Source organism: Habropoda laboriosa, unplaced genomic scaffold, assembly GCF_001263275.1.
Source record: "Habropoda laboriosa isolate 0110345459 unplaced genomic scaffold, ASM126327v1 scaffold102, whole genome shotgun sequence".
Taxonomy (NCBI): Eukaryota; Metazoa; Arthropoda; class Insecta; order Hymenoptera; family Apidae; genus Habropoda; species Habropoda laboriosa.
The window spans coordinates 1,472,306-1,485,509 of record NW_017100262.1 but is presented as its reverse complement, the minus strand read 5'-3'; the positions used below and the strand labels follow the sequence as shown (position 1 = coordinate 1,485,509).

At 36.3% G+C, this 13,204-nt stretch overlaps 2 protein-coding genes across 5 annotated transcripts in view; both read left to right on the top strand.

Annotated features, from left to right (window-relative positions):
- The window catches only part of LOC108572964 (scm-like with four MBT domains protein 2), a 3,656-nt gene extending 507 nt beyond the window's left edge, over nucleotides 1-3,149 (top strand). The window contains exons 2-7 of the mRNA XM_017935311.1: nucleotides 77-489; nucleotides 572-661; nucleotides 735-1,249; nucleotides 1,321-2,171; nucleotides 2,254-2,903; nucleotides 2,979-3,149. Coding sequence (XP_017790800.1) covers nucleotides 77-489; nucleotides 572-661; nucleotides 735-1,249; nucleotides 1,321-2,171; nucleotides 2,254-2,903; nucleotides 2,979-3,149 — 2,690 coding nt within the window. The remainder of the gene's footprint in view (nucleotides 1-76; nucleotides 490-571; nucleotides 662-734; nucleotides 1,250-1,320; nucleotides 2,172-2,253; nucleotides 2,904-2,978) is intronic.
- Nucleotides 3,150-5,316: 2,167 nt separating this feature from the next.
- Nucleotides 5,317-12,236, top strand: LOC108572868 (neuroglian). Of its 4 annotated transcripts, none has more exons than XM_017935189.1 (9): nucleotides 5,317-5,404; nucleotides 6,440-6,516; nucleotides 7,169-7,301; nucleotides 7,919-10,152; nucleotides 10,236-10,494; nucleotides 10,569-10,889; nucleotides 10,960-11,609; nucleotides 11,910-11,999; nucleotides 12,112-12,185. In XM_017935189.1, the coding sequence occupies exons 2-8, from the start codon at nucleotides 6,462-6,464 to the stop codon at nucleotides 11,996-11,998; spliced, it is 3,741 nt and encodes a 1,246-aa protein (XP_017790678.1). In that variant the 5' UTR covers nucleotides 5,317-5,404; nucleotides 6,440-6,461; the 3' UTR covers nucleotide 11,999; nucleotides 12,112-12,185. The 4 variants fall into 4 exon arrangements, with proteins under 4 accessions (XP_017790678.1, XP_017790677.1, XP_017790676.1 ...); XM_017935188.1 differs by having other exon boundaries at nucleotides 11,907-11,999; XM_017935187.1 differs by lacking the exon at nucleotides 11,910-11,999 and having other exon boundaries at nucleotides 12,112-12,236.
- The last annotated feature ends 968 nt before the right edge of the window (nucleotides 12,237-13,204 follow it).

Sequence of the window (13,204 nt, the reverse complement as noted above, 5' to 3'; positions counted from 1 at the left end):
CATTTTATAAATTATAATAATTTTATTAAAACTTATGGTTTATGTAATAATTTTAAAATGAACATTCATTTTTCAGAATATGGCTTTTTTTGGCAAGATTATCTTGATGCTACAAACAGTGTTGAAGTACCGCAAATTATGTTTCCACATGTGGAGTTGACACTTCAAAGTGGTATTGAAATTGGAATGTCCTTAGAAGTGCCAATTCCAAAGAATGCTAATCAAGAAGGAACCAAATATTGGGTGGCTTCTATTGTAATGGCATGTGGACCTTTATTAAGATTGCGTTACTTTGGTGGAGATGACAGATCATTAGAATTTTGGTTCAACCTTACTAAAGAAGCTGCTCATGAACTGGGATGGTGTGTGAAGGACAATAAAAAATTAGAACCACCTGATATTGTACTTCAAAGATCACCAGATTGTGTGGAAAAATTATCTGAATTTCTAACAACAGCCAGGACTGTCCCACCAGAAATGTTATCAGGAGTTAGTTTCAAATTTATACAAAAATTTTATAGTAAAATTAATCTGAATTTAGTTCATTAACTTTAATTTTCTCTGTATACAGGATGGTCTAAGTATGACAGAAAGAATAAAACAAGGCATGAAAGTTGAAGTTAGTGATACATTACATCCATATAAATTATGGGTGGCTACGGTAAGGAATAACTTATAAATGTTATGTTATTATCTATGAATTTTATTTTTTAATTAATTAATAATTTTTTTAGATTATAGAAAATGTGGGAGGACGTCTTTTATTAAGATATGATACTCCTGGCTCTTCACATAAGGATTTTTGGATGTTCTGTACATCAGAACACCTTCATCCATATGGATTTGCATCTAAATCAGATTCTACATGGTTCTTAGAACCTCCTAGCTCTATAGTGGAGATGCATACATATGAAGAATGGAAGGACTTGTTAGAATCTGCTCCAAAAAATTATGATCTTCCAGAAGAATTATTTAATAATACTATGGATCATCCAAAGCATGAATTTAAAGTTGGTATGAAATTAGAAGCATTAAGTCCAATAGATCAAATTAAAATATGTCCAGCCACTATCATAAAAGTATTTGATGACACTTATTTTCTGGTTCATATTGATACATATGATGAAGTGTCAAAAGGAATGGATATTGAAACATGTCTGTATAATAGTACAGAAAAAAATACATGGCTCTGTACAGCAGAACATCCATATATTTTTCCAGTTGGATGGGCAAAGAAACATGACATCAAGTAAGCATAATATATTCCTTGTAATTTATTCAAGTGTCTACATTACAAGTTAACATTCTAATGTTTCTCAGAATTGTACATCCAAATGGTTGGACACCAAAAGAAGACGAATTCGATTGGGACGAATATTTGAAAGATACTCAATCAACTGCTGCAGAAGAAAGATTATTCCCAGAAAGACAAAGTGCCATTAATGCAGGTTTTGAACGTGGCATGCGGTTAGAGGCAGTTGATCCAGAATGTGAAAATATTATATGTGCTGCACATCTCACGAAAATTGTTGACAATCTGCTATGGTTAAAATTAGATAATTATGAAAATACACGGCCAGAACATATTGTCGATATGCATTCCTTACAAATATTTCCTGTCGGATGGTGTGAATCTAATTACTATCCATTGAAACCACCGAAAGACTATACGGAAATTTGTAAAAAGTTACAAATGCCTCTGAAAGAAGAGAAGAAGGCCAACATTCTAGATATACCAATATCCGAGCCACGTTCTTCATTGTGGTGTCCAAAGATATATTTTAATTACCGTTGTTTCACGGGTCCTATGATTTCTAAGGGAAAACTAGCAACTTTACCAAAAGCAGTAGGACCTGGTCCCGTAATTTTAGTTATGAGAGAAGTTTTATCAATGATCGTATCTGTAGGATACAGAAGTGCTCGGATATTGAAAGTACTTCAATGTGATTCCAAACCAGATCCTGGATATCACTTGGAAGTTTTAAAAGCGAAGCATAAAAACAATACATATCGCGCGAGTGTTGCTGTTGTTACGTCTGGAGACATGGTGGCTGACTTTTGTAGAAATATCTGCAAAAAGTTAATGGTATGTCCAAACTTATTTGGTCCCCTATACGTGCCCGAAAATGAATGTCCCGATAAATGTCACAAAACGTCCAAAGCGAAATTCAGTAAGTAACTGTTATCACATTAATGGTTTATCTCATTCTTCTTACTATTGTTTTATTAATTTTAAGCAACTTTTTATTTTAGCAGCATCCGTAGGTACTGGACGAAGAGGGAAACCAAAGGGTTACACAAGTATTATGGTGCAAAAACCAAAACCATGGGGTGGCAGGAGAAAAAGGAGACGCGGTAGATGGGCGAACAGAGAAAAGGATAACCACGAAGATTTCGAACATGAAGACGAAATACCATTCATGTCATTGGATTTAGCGAAGCACGTGTCAGGAATCGAAGAAGCGCTCGATGGAAGACCGCCACTTTCTGAGATAGATATCATGATTCAGAAAGGCTTAGAGAAAGAAGAGAAGTCGGACGAGTTTAAAACTGAGCCACCTTCAAGCAATGCGTCAGATGATTCTGGAAGTTCGTTTAATGATAACCGGAAAACAAAAGACGGAGGCAGTCCAAGTAGTTTAAATAATAAGCAACACTCGTCTAAATTTAGTCAAAGTTCCGCTGTTACTAGGGCGAGTAAAAGAGAACGAGACTGGGACACGAGCATCGAATCTGATGGCTCTGAGGGCGAGTCGGAATATGTGAAACTGCAGAAAAAACAAAGGCGGCCGAAAACGCGGAAACTTGATTCGAATCCATTGTTTTGGAGCGTAGATGATGTATTCAGATACTTAAGAAAAACGAACGACTGCAAAGATATCGCGTATAGAGTAAAACAAGAGGTAGTGTGTACAGAAACATAAAGAAAAGTAATTAACGTGCAGACATATATTCTAATGTTTTTTTTTGTTTTACAGGAAATTGACGGTCTGGCGTTTCTACTGTTGAATTTGCCGTCTCTTACGCAACACATGAAATTGCGAACGAGTTTAGCCATGAAACTATGTCGCCACGTTGAACAAGTTAAAGTCACGTTCTTTTTGCGACACATAAATGAAGTAGAACCAGAACAATATCAAATTGTATAATTTCAATAATTAGGAACAATTTATTCAATTATTTATATAGTGTAATATAATGTACCATGAGAGGATAAATGACGTCAAGATGTTGATTGTACAAATAATAATAGAATAACTTTTAATTTATATAAAAAAATGCAAGACTGCATTACTTTTAAATAGACTAATGATGTATTTAATTATATCCTTGTATACTTAAATTATTTTTGTTTTGTCATGTTTTTAATGAAATTCAATTTCACAGATTAAACTAAATAATCGATTAATGTACCTAAAACATTATAAGGTACATTCTTCTTTTTCAAATTATATAAAATCTGTATAAAAATCGATCATGAATTTTCTTTAATCGTTAATCGTAATTGTTAATAATATTTATATAGTACAAATTCGTTGAACTTTTATTTTGTAAATTGACAATAAAACAATAAAAATTTATAAAATCGTGTCTAAATACGACGTGCAACTATATCGACCTAGAATGCACGTTTGAGACTTGTCGTTTCCCCGCAGCTCAATCTAAATTTGCAACAATGCTTCTGCATGTCCTATAGGACGGACTGTACTTTTTGAAACTTTGCCAAATTATCCGGTACCGTAGATAGAATGTCAAACAAGAATTACGAATGAACCAAAAAGTATCAAACTTGTCATTTTATTTGACGCCTGCATACTTGTACTATAGATATATTTTCGTATACTTCCTTGCGCGCTCACGTGATATATTTTAACCTACGATTCAAGACTGCACCTTCTACGTTACTTTTATCATTAACAGTATCGTTATAATTTTTTAAAGTATATGTTAAAGGGGCTCTGTTTGATATTCCAAGTACAGTAAACATTACATAACTTTAGATACACGAGAGAAGCGTGATTAACGGAACGGAAGAGGTAAAGAATAGAACGAAAGGGATATGATATTCAATAAAATCATCGACATATTTAGTATACAGTTCGCCTCATACAACATATTCTCCTTGCAAACGGTCTGTCAACTGTCACCAAAAGAAATGGTGCGATCAAGTGCTTTGTAAGCATAGCTCGTTATCCCACCATGTGTGGTCCGACCTAATGTGAAGACCAAATATGCTTACGCACGTATATAATTGTTAATATAATTTGTATTCGAAGTAGAGATGATACGGTAGTTCATGCATTTTTCTATCCTCCAATGCTCCTAAGATCGTTAATTTTTCTGAATACGTGGATAACTCGTAGCATTTGGCATGACCTATATTTTTATACCCAGCTTTCGATCGAAGGTTTAAATTTACACAGACTTATTTCTTATCAAAGAAGAGATTCGTTACTGGCTCTTCGAAGGTAGACTAAACTTATCTTGTTACAATATTTGTATCTCTTGAGGGATCGTTAAAATGTGACGATATGTATTATTTATATGAAATCAATTCTACCTTCATTGCAAGAAATAATTGTCTACGGTATATTTTCACGTATCAATCGACATTTATTACTCGTAACGTTTCGTTACAACTTACTTCAATCAGATGTCAGTTACAAAAAGTGTATCGATTTTGTTTCGTACGCATTATGACGGAAATGATATGCACGTAGTGCACCATAAGTTTGCAAAATGTCATATCGTATTTACACGTGAAGAAAAGATCTCACGGTTGAGGTAGCGATGCGCCGCTTACCCCCATTTAACACGCGTCAATTCTAAAATGTATCACTTCCCCCTTTTTGCAAAGTATACGCAGCTGCACTTTCGGATCCTATAGATAGAGCTACGTTTACTCAGAGGGCGCGCCTTTTTCGAATCTGGCGCGACAGATACCTCCGATCTGTCTTGACCGTTACTGGCCAAGAGATTTTCGCTCGCATAAAGAATCACTTCACACTGTTCGATAGTTTAATCAATGAAAAAGGATTTCTAAAAAAAATACGAATATTGAATATTACGTCCAATAAATTACTATCTACAAAAAGTTCAAAGAACGTTTATCATATCAAGTGAGATATTTATATCTGCTTGCAGCGACCTTAAAAATGTCAAGTCTTTTCATAGTGTGTTTCTTTGCGAGCGATTCGTAAAGTTCAGGAGAAGGCACGTCAGTGTGGGGATCAGTGTGCTTGTAGCATTTTGGTGGGGATCGAGCCCGCACACAAGCGACGTGCACATCTACACTAGTACAGTACCGTACGGTGCGTTACGTGTACGAGTCAGTGGTTTTTCGATGATGCCTTGGTGATGACGGGATTTTAACGTTCGAACGCGTCCCAAAACGTTGAGATAGGTGAGCCAATAATTATTGTGAACGAACGAACAGCTTCTTAACGGCCTAGATACGGAAGAATCGTTTAAAACCTGTGAAACGAACAAATAGCGTCGGCGATCAATGTTGGTTCGCGGGTGTGCCGTGCCCGTTTGCCCAGCCCCGTGTGTTCCCTTTTTCCCTTTTGGTCCCCATGGGAAAACCGTTTTCTAACTAGCGTTACGATCGATACAGATTTCTTTAAACGTTTTATAACGAAGGGTACGTGTCCTGGAAGAGGTGATCTAACATAAAGGCGGTACAATATTCGTCGATGATGTGTGATTTCGAAGGACAACTTTGGTGAGATCATCGTAACACCATCACCTGTTTCCTACAATTGTGCGCGATCTGAAAATGAATTCCGGTTACGCGTACCTGTCCTATTTCGTCTAATCTCATTGTGAAGAAAGATTCCGTTCTCCATAGTGCTTTCGAAAAGCTCGATACGCTATTAGCCGGCCCGCTGACACATGTCTAATATTATATACATACATTGTTCGTGACTTTTTTGCCGCGGAGAGCACGCCCATTTTTCATGTCTCCATTGGCAACTATCCGTCGCGTAGCATTTTCACAGGATTCGAAAATTTCACTCGGGTCAATTATCGCGAGTGAAATGATTCGCGTGATTTTCTATATCCGTTCTGACATTTCTATAGACTGATTTGTACACGCGTGTACAGAAAGTGGTTCAAATGATATTTAGCTCAGTGTTGTACTGAAAAAAAAGTTATGTCCTTATGAATGCGAATAGGATTCGTAAAGGCTGATGTGATGATTTCAATCGTCGGATTCGTTTGAATTGTAAAGATTGAAAGGAACGAATGTTTGGAACGTTTAAATTTATAATTTATACCGCTTGGATTAAATTTGAAATTTAAATTGAATCTCGTTTAGTAGATTGAAGTTTTTATTTGGTGGAAAATTTGTAATACTTCGGCAGAACGTGTTTCGTTGTATCTGTCGTAAATTTTTACGTTTAAAAAATTTTAGAAAATCCTTTTCTATTTCTAGATCAAGAAAATACCGGTCGATCATGAAGTTCATCCTGTGTATTATCTCAACACTGGTACTGCAGGCATCGGCTCTAAGTGAGTGCAATTCCGTCATCACGTTTTATATCGGTCACGATAAATTCGAAGTAATACTTGTTACGGTCAATCTGTTTTCATGATAACAATCTGTGATTTTTAATTATAGTCCGTATCCTGGATATTTTAGGAGGTGAAAACAGTAGCAAACGCCAGATGCATAGTTGTTTTCACATAGAACGCATAGTTCTTTAAATAAAAAAATTTTTTTATACCTTAGATGATTTTCGTACGAAAGCATTATGTTATGTCAGGTTTAAAAATATAAAAAATGCAGAATATAATTTGCTATATATTTAAAAAACTATAAAAAGAGAAATATTTATTTGCTTTCACTTGCTTCTGTAAGAGTTTTTACACTAAGTGAATTTAGTTTAATGTAATTATAATGTATTAAGGTAACAGATTACATTATTCTAGGAAAGCATTTTCACTACATTCTAAAGCATTTCACTACTTCTTAGTTTCATTTAGTAGGTTCTGATAAAGTAGTTCAGTTAATTTTCTTTTGGTTTAGATAATTATGTTGAATATGTTCAAATGAAAAATTAATTTTAACATTGTATAATATACATTTTATTACATACATAACAGCAAATTGTTTCACAGTGTGTAACAATAATGCACATTTGTCATGTGTATCTCCCATTAGTCCAATCTCCACCACGGATATCCAAACAACCCCCGCCAGATGAGCAGTTATTTCAAGTGGCTCAAGCGAAGATTAATGAGAATGACAAACCATTTTTAATTGAATGTGAAGCAGAAGGAGAACCTGTTCCAAGGTAAAACACATTTAATAGTAAAGTAAATAAAGGAATTTCTCCCTTTCACCATTGTATAATTATTTGTAAATAAAAATATTTATTATCCCTATAAGTATGAAAGTATATTATTAAAAAAGATTACTTGTTGGATTGATTTAAATTCTCAATGGTTTTTATAATGAAATAACAATCTCTTAGGAAAAATTAATTATCGAGTAGTGTAATGTTAGGAATACATTTTCTAAGAAGATTTCATTCATATAGTTTCATTGCACTTACATTTAAGTACACTATCTCTATCCTCCAAAGAAGCCAGAGTAACTGGTCTTAATTACCAGGATGACCTCATAGCCTTAGGGGGTATAAAGTTACCAGTACTGATAAAGATACCTTACTTGTGGTGTGAATTGTAGATGCATGGGAGTGGTCTGGCAGTGTATCAAAGGAAAATAGAAAACATCCTTACCACATTATGATTTATTTTCATCTTTTCATAATGAGTACTACATTATTCTTAAGATGATACCATTAACAGTTAACTTTTAATGTTCATCTAAAAATACAAGATGGTTTTAGATATATCTAATTCATTTTATAATGTTTAAATTCAAATTTTATTTAATAATTTTATCCAGATATCATTGGATTAAAAATGGAAAAAATTTCGAGTGGCCAGCATATGACGATCGTATATCTCAACAACCTGGTAGAGGTACTCTGGTGATCTCAAGACCAAGAGATGAAGATTTGGGCCAGTATCAATGCTTTGCAGAAAATGAATGGGGAATAGCAACATCCAATTCAGTTTTTGTCAGAAAGGCTGAATTAAACTCTTTTAAGGATCAGAATCCTATAAGTCAGGGTGCAAATGAAGGGCAGCCATTTAAATTAACATGCCAGCCACCAGATGGTTGGCCAAAACCAAACGTATATTGGTTAATCCAGGACACTGCCGGTGGCATCAAATCAATCAATAATACGCGAATGACTTTAGATCCAGAAGGAAATCTCTGGTTCAGCAATGTGACCAGAAACGACGCCTCCGATGATTTTTATTACGCATGTGCAGCTACATCCGTATTCAGGAATGAATACAAACTAGGAAATAGAGTTCTGTTGAACGTTATCTCTTCGGGGATATCTGCTAGTCAGAACAAACATGAGCCTCTTAAACAGTATGTCAGTAGGAAGAACGAAGTTGCCTTACGCGGTAAAAAGATTGAATTATATTGCATATATGGTGGAACACCATTGCCACAGATAGTGTGGAGTAAAAACGCCGACATAATTAGAACTAACGATAGAATAACACAAGGGAATTATGGTAAATCATTGATAATCAAACACGTCAATTTCGAAGATGAAGGAACATATACCTGTGAAGCGTCGAATGGGGTGGGTGACGCGCAATCGTATTCTATACACTTGCAAGTGATGTCGGTACCATTCTTCACAATTGAGCCTGAAATCATTAACGCAGCAGAAGATGAAACGGTCGAATTCAAATGTGCAGCTAACGGAGTGCCTGTTCCAGAGATCAAATGGATTCACAATGGTAAACCGATATCTGAAGCCCCGCCAAATCCGCGTAGGAAGGTTACATCAAATTCTATCATTATCGAGAAACTGACAAAGAAAGACACAGGAAATTACGGATGTAACGCCACCAATTCCTTAGGTTATGTATACAAGGATGTATACGTAAACGTTTTAGCTTTAGAGCCTGAAATTACACAGCCCCCAGCCGACATCGCCACGGTCGACGGTAAAACAGTAAGAATTACCTGTCGCGTATTCGGTGCTCCAAAACCAGCCGTAAAATGGATTCGAAACGGGCAAGAATTAACCGGAGGTCGATACAAGACCCTGGACTCCGGCGACTTGGAAATTGAGAATGTAATATTCTTGGACGCGGGCACCTATACATGCCACGCGTCCAATAAATTCGGAGAAGTAGAAGCCTCTGCTAATTTAGTACTGAAAGAACACACAAGGATCACCGATGAGCCAGAGGATTATGAAGTAGCTGCAGGTTCTACTGCAACCTTTAGATGTAACGCTGTCACAGACTCGAGTTTAACGCTGACCATCGATTGGTTGAGCAACGGTGAACCCATCGATTTTGAGATGGAGCCACGGTTCATACGAAGCACTGATTACTCACTGATGATAACGAAAACGACTGAGCTAGATTCTGGTACTTACACTTGCGTTGCTCACACTGAATTGGATGAGGCAAAAGCACAGGCTACACTCATTGTACAGGATGTACCGAACCCGCCAAAATTATTTAGCGTTAGCTGTTCGAAAAACGGTGCAGCTATTCAATGGATTCCTATGGGTGATAACCGAGCTCCGATTCTGAGATATACCGCTCAATACAATACCACATTCACTCCTGACACTTGGGAAATAGCTAGAGATTCAATACCAGCTACTGAACAAACGGTATATGTACCGATGTCGCCCTGGGCTAATTACACGTTCCGTGTATTAGCGTGGAATAAAATAGGTCCATCGATACCCTCGCTACATAGTGATGTATGTACCACATTACAAGATGTTCCCTATAAAAATCCTGATAACGTGATGGGTAAAGGAACCACGCCACAAAATCTTGTTATATCGTGGACGACCATGCCGCAAATCGAACACAATGCACCAAAATTCATGTACAGAGTATATTACAGACGTGATATACCGGGAGAGAAATGGGCTACAGAGGACATAAACGATTGGAAAAAGAATAGTTTGGTTATAGACAATCAACCTACTTATCAGAGATATAAAATTAAAGTTGTAGCTATTAACGAAAGGGGAGAATGCAGAATCGCGCCTGAAGAAGTCACTGGATACTCTGGAGAAGATGGTTTGTTTAGTCTATTAGATTTTATTATATTCTAAACATTTTTTTTAGAAAAAAAATTATTAAAAATATATTTAACGTTACAGTACCATTGCAAGCACCAAGTAACTTCACGTTGAACCAGATAAAGTCGAGTACAAGTGCACAATTTTCATGGAATCCAGTTCCCGAGGAATCGGTACGAGGGGAATTGCAAGGATACAAAATTCAAACGTGGATAGAGAAAGATGGTGAGAAAGGAATGCGAGAGATTGATATTAGAGGTGGTAATAGGACCCATGCATTGGTTACCAAGTTCATCCCGTTCAGCAAGAATTACGTTCGAATATTAGCATATAATGGCCGGTAATGAACATTAAAATGACACTTTATAAGCATTTGTATTTAATTTTATTCATAATGCTAATCATTCGTATTAGGTATACTGGACCACCTTCTGAAACTTTAAGTTTCGACACACCAGAAGGAGTTCCAGGGACGGTCCTCAGTCTCGAAGCGTTTCCTATGGGTTCCAACGCTTTATTTTTAGTGTGGACGAAACCTGCAGAGCCAAATGGTAACCTAACTGGCTATAGAGTATATTATGAAGTCGTAAATGGAACAAGCTTAGGACCTACGTTGGAGAGAAAGCCACAAATCGTAGATCGAGAAGCTACCAGTGCGAAATTGGCAGCATTGATACCTGATACAAAGTATCGTGTGCACATCCGGGCAACTACAAAAGTTGGTGAAGGAAATGAGTATGTATTATTACTTAATACCTTAACTACAAATCTAGTTTCTGGAAATAACACATTTTTGTTTTTTTAGCTACTTCATTGAACAAAAAACACGCACATCCCAACGCCCTGATGTACCACAATTTACTTGGGAAGCAATACCAAACGAGAATGGGTACTCGAGTGTAAGAATTATCTGGCAGCTGAATCTCAATGGAAATCCTGGAAGTCACTTCTTTGTAAAGCACAAGCTTAAAGGCGAAACGATATTTCACCATAGTAAACCAGAATTTCAGTCAAACATGATCGAAATCCGGGGACTTCAAAGTGGTGAAGTATACGTGATGTCTGTGGTCGCTGTTGATGGAAATTATTTCACGGAAAGCGAGCCACAAGAAGTAGAAACTAGCAGTGAAGGACCCATTATTCAACCTAAAGAAAATGTTGCCACTGCTGGGTGGTTCATAGGAATGATGCTAGCAATTGCCTTCCTTCTTTTGGTACTTATAATTGTATGCGTTATCAAACGCAACAGAGGGGGGAAATACGCAGTGCATGAAAGAGAGCTAGCTGCTGGACGTGGCGATTATCCAGATGAAGGTGGTTTCCATGAATATTCGCAACCTTTAGACACTAAATCAGCAGGTGGTCGGGCGTCTTTAGCGTCCTCCTCTCATCAAGACGGAAAACATCCTGAATCTGACACCGATTCTATGGCGGAATATGGAGAGGGAGATACAGGTCAGTTTAAAATATAATAAGGGTCTATTTATATTAAGTTAACAGGGTAACAAGGCAATTCAGGTAGGTATCATTAAATTTCAATAGCATATGTACCCCAATTCTCACATGTGTAAGTGTACATGAAAGCATGGATACACAAATTTATGTTCAATTATTTTCCTTGTGTTGTATACACATATTAAATAGGTTAGAACATTTATTTTTGTACATTTTTATTTTCTTCGTTTTAACATTGTGATGTATATTATGTTTGGTTCCACCATTTTGTTTGCTCTGTTGCTCGACTTCATGCAGAAGGTATGAACGAAGATGGATCATTCATTGGTCAGTATGGCCGACATCGTAAACAAGAACCAAATTCACAAGCATTTGCCACATTAGTTTAAGGTAGGTTATGCGACTTATTCAAAAAATAAATTACAACAGTAGATGGTTTATGTTTTCTAAAATTATAATTTCAAATGCAAAATCGTGAATTGCAATTATGATTTTGTTAAAGGACGTTTCACGGAGGATGGTTCTTTCATTGGACAATATGGGCCCAAAGGTAGACCAGAAGAAACACCGCCCATTCCAAGCGGCACTATGGCCACATACGTGTAACCTCTGCCATTATCTTACTCAAGCCGCATGAAAAATTTTTTCTAAAGTAAGGTTTCCAATCCTTACTTGCCGCAGCAGCTCTGCTATGCACCTTGCGCTGGGCGCAATGTCCAACACTATACTGCCAATTAGACTTTGGTTTTGGGTTTTATAGTTTACATAGAAAAATAGGTAAATGTTTCTATATCGAGCTGTGTATGGACTATATAAGTCAAGCACAACGTTTATACATTCGTGTCGTTTTAAAAGGTAATTCCTTTTGAATATTCGGCACGTGTTCAGATGTGTTACTCGAGTATTCCAATAATGTTTAGTATTTTTCAAGAAAGTTGATCGTCTGCGATAATTATTTGATCTACATATTGCGTGTGTTACTTGTACAATTTGTTAGTCGATAAAAAATTATTTACGATTGATGAATTTGTTGAAAATGTTACGACTAATTATAAAACCCAAAGACGATAGGTGTCTCATAGCGTGCAAGCTATTTATGGACATAATATAGTAGAAAGTATTCTAGCATCGACCGTAAAACATTTGACAAGGCCAGATTGAAAATTGACACTTTCAACAAGTCACCACAGGGTATACGAGTTATGTTTATATTGTTCTAAGTATGTACGGCACAAAAAAATAAGAAGTATGATGCACTTTTAAGGTTGCATGTAGGATTACGTCTTTCAGATGAAGATAATCAGTATCAGTAATTCGTATTACCCGAAAATGAATTAATACATGACACAAACTGTTGTTACTTATATGCATTCTTGAAAACGGACGGACTGACATCAAGTATATAATGTCGCAATCTGGCCTCGACTGAATCTAATTTTAATTGAAAAAAGAAGAAGATTGTTCTAAGAATCTTTAGATGCAATCAATTTTTACTCTGCCGACAGAGGGCCAAATATAACGAATCAGTGACTATCTACAATTATTGTGCACGTGCACTTTCATTAACGATACACAAAACGACAAAAAATATATGA

Excerpts from the sequence above, each read along its gene's own strand:
- LOC108572868 (XM_017935187.1), top strand. The coding sequence starts at position 6,462 with ATGAAGTTCATCCTGTGTATTATCTCAACACTGGTACTGCAGGCATCG. Across the intron at positions 10,495-10,568 it reads ATATTAGCATATAATGGCCG|GTATACTGGACCACCTTCTG; the intron begins GTAATGAACATT and ends CATTCGTATTAG. Across the intron at positions 10,890-10,959 it reads AAAGTTGGTGAAGGAAATGA|CTACTTCATTGAACAAAAAA; the intron begins GTATGTATTATT and ends TTGTTTTTTTAG.